The sequence below is a fragment of the Columba livia genome, chromosome 1 (genome assembly GCF_036013475.1).
Source record: "Columba livia isolate bColLiv1 breed racing homer chromosome 1, bColLiv1.pat.W.v2, whole genome shotgun sequence".
Classification (NCBI taxonomy): Eukaryota; Metazoa; Chordata; class Aves; order Columbiformes; family Columbidae; genus Columba; species Columba livia.
Window position 1 is genome coordinate 9,040,733 of NC_088602.1, and position 14,067 is coordinate 9,054,799.

Below are 14,067 nucleotides of genomic sequence, written 5' to 3' on the forward strand. Positions count from 1 at the left end.
TGTTCTTGCGCCACGGCTGAAAAATCATGATTAATTCCAAAACATCTAACATGATGATGACATATAAATAGTAAGTAAATAAACGATAGATCTACAGGACAGGTACTGCTACCTCTTGGCTACATCCCTTGGCGTCTCTCCAGCATCATCTGTAATGCCACAGTCGGCTCCCATGTCAATCAACCACTGCAAGCAATGGATGTGCCCCTGTCCGGCAGCTAAGGGAGGAAACGCACACAAGTCAGTTATGAACAACTGAAGTGCTTCAAACCTAAAATATCTGACTTTTGTCATTATTTGACACACCAGAGCTTGGGTTCTCTAAGACACCACAGGGGAGATACTACTTCAAGAGAGGTCCATATTTCAAGATACTCATGTCACATGGGTACGTGCAGTTTTGGGGAAGATGATAATCTGTGGTTTTGTGACTCTCTGGAGTTCCAGAAATGTACTGGCAACTCTTCCTAAACAGGAGTTAAACTACACCTGCCCAGACTCATGCACAGAGACACACAAATAACTGCTGCCTCACACTCCGTGGCACTAAGGCTTATGTGTGTTGATTTGCGGCAAAGCACCGTCACCTCTCTCTGGCTCTGGGCTCCCACACGTCTGACACAGCTGAGCTGAGCTGTGTGGTGCTGTCTCGTGGAGGAGAGAACCCAGGGACTTGTGCTGGAGTTACAGGTACATCACTTCTTGGGCCAGACACTCAAGGTAACACTTCTCAGCTGCAGCCTCACACCACAGCTTGGCCTGGTCATACGATCACGCCTCACAACAAGAAAGACCTTGAGGTGCTGGAGGAAGGTCAGAGATGGGACACAAAGCTGGTGAAGGGCCTGGAGCGCAAGTCTGATGAGGAGCAGCTGAGGGACCTGGGGCTGTTCAGCCTGGAGAACAGGAGGCTGAGGAGAGACCTTATCACTGTCTGCAACTGCCTGAAAGGAGGTTGTGGCATGGAGGGGGTTGTTCTCTTCTCCCAAGTAACAAGTGATAGGACAAGAGGAAATGGCCTCAAGTTGCACCAGGAGAGGTTCAGATTGGATATTAGGAAAAATATATTCACAGAAAGGGTTGCCAGGCATTGGAACAGGCTGCCCAGGGAAGTGGTGGAGTCACCATCCCTGAAGGGGTTTAAAAGGCGTTTAGACAAGGTTCTTAGGGACATGGTTTAGTGGTAGATTTAGGTTATGATTGGACTCGATGATCTTGAGGGTCTCTTCCAATTTAAATGATTCTCTGATTCTATCTGCCATGGCTGCTGCTCATACCATGTGGTGCCAGGAACAATGTCTCACGTACAGAAGACGTATTTGGCACGTCTAACTGAAACCTGCAAGCTGTTTTTCTCAAGAAAGAATAAATCCATGTCTTGACAGCACCCCCTTTGGATGTTTGTTATACTTGTTTTCTTAGTAAGATAAGGAAACGAAGTTACAATCAGCCGTAGTATTTCTCCATAACACCAACATTGCATGCAAAGATTGGTGATAGAACAACTGTAGGTTAGCACCATTCCAAGATAAGAGGGTTGGAAAGAATGTAGAAAACACTTTTTAAGCCACTACATAAGCATTTTTATAATGAGATCTTCAGTTATGTTTTTGAAATTCTACCATATATATCCAATCAAAAAGAAATGTGGGAAATAGTGTTAAAAGCATATTACAAAAATATCTCCCTCTTTCTTTAATTTGCTATTTCTTCTTTCAGACATTACTATGAAACCCCCAAACGTAAGAGGACCACTTTCCTGTAATGCTAGCACTGCACTATGTATCAAGGTGTTACACACCAGTTTACCTTCCTTCACAGCCTACTAACAAACGACTTTGTTGTGGTTTTTAAAACACATCTCCACAGTACTGGTATGTTCAGTAAATAAATGCTCAGGCCACAATGCAGATCATTGTTATGGCTAGCTAGACAATGTTTCTAAAAGTCACATCTCGTCTGATATAAAAAACCCAAAAAACTATTTAGTTTTCAGTTTAGACACTGTTTTCTCTTTAATACAAACTCTTCTTTCTCAACTTCAGCCTTGTTATTTTGTTTTTAAAGACACACCCACGCACATATACATCACAAAATATGTTTTCAGGGTTGCCCTTTCAAGCCCTCAGGAAATGAGACGTTGTTTTTCATGAAGTTTATCTGATGAGCAGCCACTTGAAAAGGTATGTAAACAAGTCAGCAACAAACAGTAACAAGCTGAAACATAGATCATAATTACTGACCTTTGTGCATGAGAGTGGATCCCTTATCATCCCGCTCATTAATATTGATTACTCCACTTCTCACTAATTTTCTCAGCACTAACAAGTCCCCTTTGAAAGCAGCGCCATGAGCTGGGAAAGCTAAAACTGAAAATGAAACGCACAGGTTTCCAAACAGATGCCAGTAATTCCTCTAAATGTGTTTTTATTTGCCTCCCACTAATTGCCTCTTTCATAGCAACTTCATGGACACTTCATAGCTGTAGTTTGCGAGATCAATGCTCCCTCAAACAGTTAAAATGCAGCTGCATAACTAGCACTGTTCATCACAGGCCTGACTAAACGTGTCTTGGTTATGACTACAGGCATCTTATACAGTTAAGAAATTAATTTCATAAACCTGAAATAATAAGCATACCTTTGTTTCATGGTTGATGTTATATTACTGGTGGTAACCAGAGTCATTTGCCTATTTTGCTTTCCAGTCTAACCAAATATATAAACTATTTTATTTTTCCTTGCTTAAAAACTACCCATAGAGACAATTTGATTTTTCTAGTTATTTTCTATAGACAGGGAGTGCTGACATGTATACATCATCTATGTATAATGACAAAAGACTGGTAGATAAGGACAGTAAAGTCCCTGGAAAAAGTAGAGAGGTGAAGGTGCAGCTCTCACAGCTTTGCTCTCCTGAAGGTTCTGCTTACAGACCTTGCCACACTTACATCCTTCAGTAACATTGCTGGTTAGTGAGTAACCTTCATTTCAGTGTGACGTTTTCAGGGTAAGCTGCTATTCGATGCAATTCTGAACATCTGAAAACTCATGAACGTTATACGGCTCTTCTGGATGCCTACTGGAGTCTGAGAAGCACATGGATAACTTGGTACTCGTAGTGCAATACAGTGTGACAAGTTTTATTTCAATAGCGGGTAAACTTAAGATATTTACAATATCACACTGAGTATCGAAGCCTTTAGCTACCAGTAAGCGTAGCAATTATTGAAAGGAGCAGCTCTGCCTTACATTGGTAATATAAATGCTCATGCAAGGTTTCAGAATCAAGCATTTCTATAGAATGACAATGGCTATTTTAACAGTATCCGTACTCACCTTCCTGTGTCTCTGGCTGCTCCCCCTCTTTTTCCACATCATCAATATATTGCAGGATATTATCTTTAAAGAACCGTTCAGCCAAGTCCCTTGGAGTCTCTCCATGGTCGTTCCTGGCTTTCAGCGTACGTGGGACACTGCCCATTTTACTGACCAAGAACTTGAAGCAATGCAAGTGTCCTTCCATGGCTGCCAGGTGAGCTACAGAACCAGAGGAAACAAATCATGACAAAGCAGGGCTCCGCTGCCCACCAAGGAAGCTGCACTGTCAACACTACTGAGATCTGGCTCATCCACCAGCTTTTGAACCATCCAACGTGGCACAACAAAGCCCATCACAAAGTAAGGGGTACAACACACACGCTCATTATTTTGAAATTATGAGTGTTCTCCAGTTCCATTAATGGGAAGAAGTTGCCAAATAAATGCTGATTATGTGTTATCGCTCCATGAAAATGGCCTGTAAAAGTTGGCTGACGTTCTGCAGCAAAAGGATTAATTTGTCTCCAGGTAAGAATCTCATTATCTTCATAGTTAATAAACAATGGACCCAGGCCCCCAAAAAAAACCAAAACATATCACATGCAAGTTCTCTATTGCAAAGCATCCACAGCTTTCTGGAGCGTAATCGTTCTAAAAGGCGATGAATCTTGGTTTTATGGCAAGATGACAATAGTTAGGTCCACGATTCCTAAAATTTAATGTGACAAGATGTGAGCTTTACTGAAATCAGGGCAGTTTTTTATTCCATGAGTTAGTTACTCAGGCAGAAGTTAAGAAATACCTTCTTAAAAGTAAATACTGATTACTAGTCAGCTGGCGAAAAACTGGTTCAACCCTTATGAACCCACTTTCAGGTATCTAGAATCTCAGGGATAAAACTTCACTTTTGAACTTTTTTTTTAATTTTAATCAGATGTCTATTCAGTGGTCAGAAAACCTCAATGTTTTCTGCAAAGATGCAAAGGGGGAAATAGACTAAAGAATTGTATTCTGTCCACATCTTTTTGCACAGTTTGAGTGTGGAAGACACATAAAGGGACTTTTCATAGGTGGCTTTTAACCTGTGTGTTTAATAGTTAGTGCCCAACATGTATGTTGTACCATCCTCAGGCGTGCTGAGCATTGCAGTTGAGACCAAAGACGGAGTGCTGTGATGCTAACACAAAATACACAGCTTAATGCTGAGAACCTCGAAAAATCTTGTCTCAGGCATCACAAACATGCAGTGGGTAGCTGGTGCTGGTGTCCCAACTTCTCTGTGTTCCACCTCGCCTTTTATAAAATCAGGTGAACGCTATTTGCTCTTCTCAAAGTGATGAGTGAAAAAGTGTCTGTGAAAAATTCAGATGTTGCACTACAATTAAATTAATATTATATTTAGAACAGGTTTAACTAGTGAGCAATAAATGAAACATGGATATGGCCAAAAATTAAATACAAAGAGAAAACAAAATGTTGAATTAATGAGCACAGCCCATTCTGTACACTGCATGAGCCACAGTTATTCCCCAAAATTAGCATGCTGTAGGCAATTAAAACCTCCACCATAACACGCACATGCAAAAGGTGCAGCCAGGTTTTAGATGTACAGCATCGCAACCTCAGTAAATTTCTCTCTGCATACTGCTGGGAAAAATTATAGCACTGTCCAGCTAATCTTGAAACTGAAATATATAAAGATGATTTAAGTTCACTCCCTTGTTTCAGAGGCTGAGGAAAAACCGGTCTGTACGTCACATCACTTTATTAATCTTTTACTAGCAATGCTCCAAAGCATTTTCTTTCCTTTGGATGATAATAAGATCAAATTAAACAGAACAAAGGCTGGAAGATCAAGCTTCTGTAGATGCCAAGATAACAACAAAACCAATTTTCCAGTAACCAGTATATACAGAGCATTTAAGTAGAACTGTGCTGGCACTTGCCACCTCTCCATTAAAGTCTGTTCCCAAATGCAAATAAAGACACATTTTACACTACCACCAGGGAGCCTACCATCATGTCCCCTTACTGCTTATCCACCAGACGTTCTGCTGGGATGCAAGAGCCTCACGTCCTTTAATGTGACCCAGGTTTGCAAAACAGAGCACAGGTATCAGTTTACTAGGTAAGTGGTGCTCAGCAGAGGGTAGAAGATTTTAAGAAGGGATTTCAAAAGATCTAAACGCACTAAAGCACTTACAGAGAAAAAAATACGCTATTTGGAACAAATGTGACAAACCATAAGAAGGAAAATGCTGAAAGGGAAAGGATGGAATGAGAACACAGGGTATGAACGCCACATTTCAACTTACAGAGGTAGTGAGGCAGTGGCACAGTAAGCAGAGGGACACTGGAAAAACTACGAATAGCGAGGAATAAACACTGCCCATATTCTGTGCTAAATATGTGCATGATCATGAAAAGAGTACAGATTCCAGATAATACAGAATACTGGTATTCCAGAAATCAATATGAAGAAATCACAGGCAAATGAGAACAAGGATTTTACCAAATCAGTTAAGAAACAGTGGGGAACAAAACCCTGTGTATGAATGTGACAGAATCTGATCACACTGTCACTGTCACTGAAGCCTGGCACAAATTCAGAAAGCAGCATTTATTACAGCAGCTGAAACTGCCTCCTTCTCCACCTGCCCTTCTGCTCCTGCCACCTCCATGGGCTCCATCACGGGCACAGGAGTTACTGCTCAGTCCCAGAGTTCCCAGACAGGATCCCTGTCCCAGCACCAGGAGCTCTGACCCCTGCCAGCAGCAGCAGGAGGTGAACAGGGAACTGTCACCAATACTTTGGATTTTTTCAATTTCCCCCATCATTATAAAAATGGCATCACTACGTTGATTGCACGGAATCAAAGAGCAAATGCTGCTGGTGTGCACCACTTATCACTCGCTACAACTATCATATCACAGAATCACAGAATGTCAGGGATTGGAAGGGACCTCGAAAGCTCATCCAGTCCAATCCCCCTGCCGGAGCAGGAACACCCAGATGAGGTTACACAGGAAGGTGTCCAGGCAGGTATTGAATGCCTCCAGAGTAGGAGACTCCACAACCCCCCTGGTCAGCCTGTTCCAGGCTCTGTCACCCGCACTGAGAAGAAGTTTCTTCTCAAATTTAAGTGGAACCTCTTGTGTTCCAGTTTGTACCCATTACCCCTTGTCCTATCATTGGTTGTCACCGAGAAGAGCCTGGCTCCATCCTCCTGACACTCACCCTGCAAACATTAATGAGGTCACGCCTCAGTCTCCTCCAAGCTAAAGAGCCCCAGCTCCCTCAGCCTTTCCTCACACGGGAGATGCTCCACTCCCTTCATCATCTTTGTTGCCCTACGCTGGACTCTCTCCAGCAGCTCCCTGTCCTTCTGGAACTCACACAACAAGTGTAAAACTAAGGTAAAAAACAAAAAGTATGATTTCTCCTGACATACCTGGAAGGTTTCCATTGTTATCCACATCATCTACACACGCTCCCCATCTAACAAGAAGCTGCAAACACCCCAAGCGACCATGAAAAGCAGCATAATGAACAGGTTTCCAGTCATTCCTGTCTGAAACATTTACATTCTAAAACAAAAGCAGCAGGTTAATTTATTAATTTATGAATCTTAGACACAAGACTTATTTTAACAAATAGGAATCAGCCGTTCATTGTGTTAAATTATCGAAATCAAATCAAATAGTTTTTTTCAAAGTTCAAGCCCTGCATTCCTATTTCAAGACAGGTACTTTTCACAGGTCTTGATTCCATTTAAATAATATGCATATAGAAGGCACATTTTTAGACATAATTCTATTACTGCATTGCTCATTGTTCCTCGGATATGCATCTGGATTATTTTAAGTTTGTCTCCTTCACTATAGAAGATTTGCACAATTGCAAAAAAGTCACAACCACCACAGTGCCTGATACTAATTTAATTACATCCTCAGTGGAATGTGATTTACTCAAATCATTCATTCCCTTTAGATTTTTCGACAATTTCCCTAACGTATCTTACAACAAAAAAAATGGAAATTTACCCTAAACATAAATTCAGCAACAAGAACATACCAATGGTAATTAATCTACAGTCTGAAATCTAGGGTTTTGCTCGGGAAAAGACACCAGACTTGGGGTCTGCGCTAGGGAACTGGGGATAAAAGTCTCTCACCACTCCAGTTCTCAGTATGGTTTGTAAGGTGTACGACTGCCCATGGGCCGCAGCCAAGTGGGATGGGGTGCACCCACCGTCATCCTGAGTTTCTGCGTTTGCTCCTTTTACTAACAAAGCCTGAAAGAAACGCAAAGCAGGAGTTCAGTTCACAAGCTGAAAAAGCAAACGTTGCCGAGCAGGATGAGTCGAGAGGATCAGCAGGAGAACTCCGCGCTGAGCTCAAGGCAATGACGCTACACAAAATCAATCTGTTTGCACAGATAGTGCAGATGGGTGCACTGGTTTTATTAATAACAAAAGTGACTTGATCCCAGATGTAAAGACATCAAGATGTGACACTCGTAGCTCCACTAGGACCTCTCTCAGGCTGATCTTCATAACAAACTTGCCCAAACGGAAGGTTTGCCCTGCTTACTTTGGCCGAGAGTGAATATTTATCCGTACCTGCATGCAAGCGTCCTGCCCTCGGATGGCCGCGAGATGAGCGGCTGTCCAGCCTCCCGCGGTGACACGTGTGGTGTCAGCTCCGTGCCAGAGCAACCAGTGAAGGCACTGCACAACCAAAACCAGAGGTTTTCCAGTTAACTGTTCTTACCGTGTATCTGAGGCACATTTTAACTGCAATTTATCAGTCAACGTTACATTTCAAAGCAGTATCAAAACACTTCATCATGGAAATATGTCACCCCAGACCATGCCTTAGCCAGATAACCTGTTTCCCCGAAAATAAGACAGGGTCTTATATTAATTTTTGCTTCAAAACTTATTACTTTTTTACATGTATAGCTGCCTGGACAATATTTAAATTGACTTTTTTTAATGAACTGTAACTAGGGCTTATTTTTGGAGTAGCACTTATATTTCAAGCATCCTCAAAAATCACGTAGGGCTTATTTTCAGGGTAGGTCTTATTTTGGGGGAAACAGGGTACTTGTGCCTTAAGAAGTTACAGGTAAGTTATACTTTCCAGGTTTCACCCAAGGGTACAAAAAGTGCAAATAACCTACTTATTCAGACCCTAGCATTGATTTTACAGTGTGGCTTCTTAATTTTAGTCTTCCAGATTTAAAATGTAAACTGTGAGAGTATTCACATGGCACGAGGTAAACACATTGGAAAAACCAATACAAACATGCTCACTTGAATTCCAGCTAAAATTACTGGCAGGAAAAGTACCATGAAGAAAATTTAAAGCCTCATTTAATTTATTAGGCTCCCATCTTTCTTTTCATCTTTCCACAGAGTAGTTTTGCTTATTCACCTTTTTTCAGCAGATAGGAAAAGGAAAGCTTTATGGACTATACAAAAATGGCTAGAGGACAAGTTAGAACTTTTTATTATGTCTTATTATGATTTATTATCTTCTTTTAAGCCAGCCTACAGCTCTGGTTCCTCCACTGTCTCCACAAAGGAGCTTAGCGACGAATAGATGACAGATAATTTAATAAAGTGTAATGCATTGATTTTGAAGTAGGAGAGTCAAATGAAAAATGGCAGAATTTAAAGAGGCAGGAAAGGGTGGGCAAGCAATCCGTTCTTAGGGCTGACAACATGATGATCAGCATTTCCCTGACAGTTCCTGTACATTCCAGTAACAGCACTGCACTTATTATTTCTTGAGTTTCGCAAGAACTTTACATTCTTTCCCTTGGGACATGAATTTTTATATGGTTATTCATGGCCTTCTTGCTTCAAGGTCAGATTGCTATAAAGATTGTACAAGGAGACTGCGACAAGAAGGTGAATGTTGTGCTCTCCATCCTTCTGGAAGTTCCAAACCTTCATGCAAGCACCTTCTGATTTTGCCATCAATATTCAATAGTTTTATTTATTAAAATAAAATGTATCAGGCTATTTCCATAGAGAAATAGGCATGGGACAGGACGTTGGTAAAAAGAACGAACAAGTTTTCGTGTCATTTCTCAACTGTTTCAATCACCTGCAGAACATTTTACACATCTTGCAGGATTTTCTAGCTGTCCGAAGAGAAGGGGAAAACACAACGGACAAAAGAAGGTCTGGAAGGGAGACCATAGGGCACGCTTTGCTCAGAGTAAGAAAATCAGTGATTTTGTAAAATCTAGCAATGTTGACTATAAGAACTGCCTGGGGCTGCAGAAAGGGAAAATGAAAACCTGAAATCCTATACTTCTGCTCTTGGTGAATATACTTCATGAGAAAAACAGGCAGAGATTATTGATTTCGCTTGATCAAAACTAGCGATTTTGTGTCCAGCCTCTCCCAAGGACAGAAGACATTAACCAAATAAAACCTTGCTGTGTCTGAACACTAACATGCTGTTTTACCTCCAGGCTTCCAGAGTGTGCAGCGCAGTGCAACGGTGTGAATTTGTGGGTTAAATCCACCTCATTAATATCAGCTCCACTTTTTATCATTGACGCAAGCTGTTCTACATCACCAGCTCTCACTGCCTCATGTACACTGGTATAATTTCGCTTCTTCTTAACAGCTAGTGAGGAATAATAAAAGGGCATTAGTAAGTGATGAATCAAAGAAACATCGAGGTGTCAGCTTCACAGGAACCAATGAAAATGTTGGGAGTAACCTATGAGACTGTGGTTCGTATCAGCAAGAATCCTAAATTGCTTCTTCTGTTTGTCAGAAACAGAGCAATATGTAAACCTGAGACAGCCATGTCCCATCCAGACCCAGAAAAGGGCCCAAAAGAGTAAGATCTAGAGGAAAAATGACAACAAACAATATGAGTTACATATTCAAATCCCCTTGCAACATCTTGAAATCTTGCCAAAATTCATAAACAGAAATAAGTGATGTAAGTAGATCTAATGGCTGAGGGGGCTAATTTCAGATAGTCAAGCATAAGAGGAACATAAAACAATTAGTGATCACCTTCTGGGGTAGTCATCGTCACCAAAACGCACAAGCACTGTTTCATTAGATTTCACGCTGTTAGAACTCGTGAAGAGCTGGGCTGCTGCTTTGCAAGTCAAGCATGAAAATGTAGGTCTTAAGGTATTAGTGCCTCAGCTTCTCTACCTGTGGAGAAGAAACGGTAGTAGTAGTTAAAATTGTCATGTAATTTGACATAAAAAATATGAAAGCATATAAATGAGAGGTTGCATGAAAATCCTTGTGGTATGTGCAAAGCACTAAATATGATTTAAAAAAAGCCTTCACAGTTCACCAGTGCCTGTTCTCATGTGATCCACAGCATGACAGCAGCGCTCGGGCAGATTTGGGGTTGCCACAGAGAGGAAGAGCGGGCTGACGCTGTTTCAGTAATGCAGGCTGACACCGACACACCCTGTGCTGTAACACACCACTCCTGTGCTGTCCTGTGGCTGTGGATTGCTCCGCTGTCGCCTCCCCCAGCTCCACAGGCTGTTAGCACTGCCACGCACAGTGCACATTGTCAGGAACCGAGGTGCCATACTGCAAAACATCGTATGAACAAACAGCAGCAACGCAGAACGATTCAGGTTGGAAGGGACCTCAGGAGGTCATCTAGTTCCTGTTTCCAAAGAAACATGTCTTGTGGTTTGAGTGGTTATTTTAGAGACAATAACACTAGGACATAATTTACCCACATGGGAGCCATTTTTCATTATGCCAAGTGAGGGTCACAAGCTTTACCTCAATTTTACAGACTTAAATCAGGGGAAGATCTGACCAATTACACTACTTGCCAAAGTACTAATGTGTTTAATACAATGTTCCAGTGCAGCGAGTTCAAGGTAATCCATATATATATATATATATATATATGGTTGGGTTTTTTTTAATCCAGAAGAAAAGCAAACAACAAGGCCCACCAGCAGAGTGAATTTTGTCTCCCTTTTCCCTCTGGAGACCTACAACTGCACCGAAATCCATGCCAAGCGCTGGGCTTTTTGGCACAGGCCACCATCAACACACTGAAGGCAGCTGCCCCGGGCCTGAAGCTCAGTAAACACCTGTTAACATGAATTCTGTACAAAAAACGTTGACTTTGAAAGCGAAGGACAGTTTCGGTTTCCATAATTTTAGCACAATTTTGGAATTTGATCCAAACTGTTATCAAAAGCTCATTGGACATTTCTCTTAGAAAATTCCTTTGTAGAAAGAATGAAGTATTACATCAAATAATTTTGGCTGGAAGAGACCCTCAGGATCATAATGTCCAACCATAACCTAAATACAGAGCTAAACCATGTCTTCAAGAACCTCATCTAAACGCCTTTTAAACCCCTCCAGGATGGTGACTCCAGCACTGCCATGGGCAGCCTGTTCCAATGCCCAACAACCCTGCTCGAAATTCATTAAAGAAATCAAAAAGCATATGGCGGAGGCTCCTGTTCCCCGGGGGTGACACATTTTAGCGAATATGGAGCAATCTTGGTATTTTGTGTGAATCCCGGCGGATCCCCGTGAAGGATTTCGGGCAAAATACCTCAGGAGAGGCAGAGCCTGGGGAGCGCGGCCTCGGGCGGGCTCCATGGCCGCCCCGCCGGGCTTTCCCCTCACGGCGGTGCTGGGGAAGGAAAGGGGGAAGGAAATGGGAAGGGGAAGAGAAGGGGGAAAGGAAGTGGGTAGGGAAGGGGGTTGAAAAGGGAGGAGAAAAGGGTGGAGAAAAGTGGGGAGAAGGAGCGCGGGCGAACCAGTCTCACCGGCCGGAGGGGGAGGCGGCGCGGCGGCATGGCGGCCCCTCAGAGCAGCGCGGCCGGGAGCCGCCACCCTGACCGGGAGCCTGACTCCTTCAGCGGACCTTCCTCCTCCTCCTCGCCGCGCCCGACGCCGCAGAGGGGTTGCCATGGGCACACTGTGCGCTGCCACCCGCCCGGGGAGGGAGGAAAGCGGCGGGCGGGGCGTAGGGCGGCGTGTAGGGCGGTGTGGGGCGGCTGAGGGCGGCGGCTGGAGCGCGGGAACGGGGCGGCGGAGCCCGCTCGCCCGCGGGGAGGGAGGAGAGGCTGCCCGGCGTTCGTCCGTCCGAGCTGCACTAACGCTGGCTGTGGCGTACGAGGGGCGGGAGAGCAGGGAAAGGTCGGCGTGAGGGACTTGCATTACCAGGCGGTGCTTTTTAGCACCTTTTTGGCAGCCTCTCCATGGCATTCCTCAGGCGCGTTGGATGAAACTAGGCTGCTGAGACAACTTATGTGTTAAAAATGGGATACTGCAGGGTCTGGAGAGTCGAGGGGGTTTTTTATTGCTGGTTTGGGTTTTTATTTCAAGCTAAACAAGAGGAGCAATGTCTTTTCTGTAAAGCTTAACAGGACTTAAATATGGTTGCTCATACTTTCAACTCTGGGCCACTTCTAATCGTTGTGAAACAGAACTGTAAGTTTCTGATAAACTTGCTGAAAATGTTAATGTCCTCATGCAGAAGTGTAACTAGTCAATATCCTCATCTCTGAAGGCATCAGGGATGTATTGAGAGTGAGGTGTTTAACCAGTTGATGGTCTACAGCTCCGATTTGTTTTGTTTAACCCTGTCTGCACCAAGACATTCGTAGGGTACAAGGGGGATGGTTGTCATCCTGTTCCAAAACCAGCTGATGCCCTGGAGGGAACCCGGGTTCCTCTGATGGGCAAAGAAAAGCTCCCTGCGCTTCCAGTCCTGCTTCAGACAAAATGAGCCCCTCCCCATTAGATCCACAGGTGTGCCTTGGTAGACACACACCAAGTAAGGTCCATGCAAGCAGAAATTTACTATAAATCCTCCTGCTGCAACTTAAAGGTCTCTTGGTGGACTGAGTAATTAGTTCCCTTTTTCTAGCAGCCTTCTACAGATTTAAATACATCACATCCCTGCTCAGCCCGGTCTGAATTGCACTTTGTATCGTTTAAGAGAAGCTTTCAGTGCTCCAGGACGCAAAGTGGCAATAGCTCCAAGCCTACATCCCTGTTTCAGGAAGAAGTCGCAGCCAGCGACACCAGTAAGTCCCCACAGCACGGCCAGCAGCCACACACACCGCCCCACAGGCTGGCTTAGCCCTGATCAGCCTCCTCGGGATGTCTGTCCCAGGGCTCACTCACACCGACAGCTACAACCTCAACACAAGAGCCAAGCAATTATTCGCATCTCAAAACCTGCCCAACGCCTGGTTGTGAAGATGGGAAGAAGCATCACAGTATCACAGTATGTTTGGGATTGGAAGGGACCTCTAAAGCTCATCCAGTCCAATCCCCCTGCTGGAGCAGGAACACCCAGGTGAGGTTACACAGGAACATGTCCAGGTGGGTTTGAATGTCTCCAGAGAAGGAGACTCCACAACCCCCCTGGGCAGCCTGTTCCAGGCTCTGTCACCCTCACTGAGAAGAAGTTTTTTCTTAAATTTAAGCGGAACCTCTTGTGTTCCAGCTTGATCCCATTACCCCTTGTCCTATCATTGTTTGCCACCAAGAAGAGCCTGGCTCCATCCTCATGACACTCACCCTTTATATATTTATAAACATTAATAATGTCCCCCCTTAGTCTCCTCTTCTCCAAAGTGTTGCAGCCAACAGCAACATCACCTGCACAGCTGATTATTTCTACTTGTATCACACACTATGGGTGAATTCTGATCTCCCAAGTGTCCTCACTGCAAGAGAAACACACCAGGACTGTG

The 14,067-nt window shown here is 43.6% G+C and overlaps 1 protein-coding gene across 8 annotated transcripts in view; it reads right to left on the minus strand.

Moving 5' to 3' along the window:
* ANKRD42 (ankyrin repeat domain 42) overlaps window positions 1–12,325 on the minus strand; it is a 23,372-nt gene extending 11,047 nt beyond the window's left edge. For 4 of the 8 annotated variants that reach the window (XR_010466691.1, XM_021298784.2, XM_021298783.2 and 1 more), the window contains exons 1-9: window positions 12,127–12,323; window positions 10,370–10,516; window positions 9,805–9,968; window positions 7,943–8,050; window positions 7,496–7,615; window positions 6,773–6,908; window positions 3,339–3,539; window positions 2,244–2,369; window positions 113–218 (exon numbers count right to left, since the gene is read on the minus strand). Coding sequence is in view for 7 of the 8 variants with exons in the window: in XM_021298784.2 (XP_021154459.2) it covers window positions 113–218; window positions 2,244–2,369; window positions 3,339–3,539; window positions 6,773–6,908; window positions 7,496–7,615; window positions 7,943–8,050; window positions 9,805–9,968; window positions 10,370–10,415 (1,007 nt within the window). In the remaining variant the exon portion in view is untranslated. Of the gene's footprint in view, window positions 1–112; window positions 219–2,243; window positions 2,370–3,338; window positions 3,540–6,772; window positions 6,909–7,495; window positions 7,616–7,942; window positions 8,051–9,804; window positions 9,969–10,369; window positions 10,517–11,909; window positions 12,041–12,126 lie in introns of those variants that run through there. The other 4 variants (XM_021298785.2, XM_021298787.2, XM_021298786.2 and 1 more) reach the window with 4 other exon arrangements.
* Between the last annotated feature and the right edge of the window lie 1,742 nt (window positions 12,326–14,067).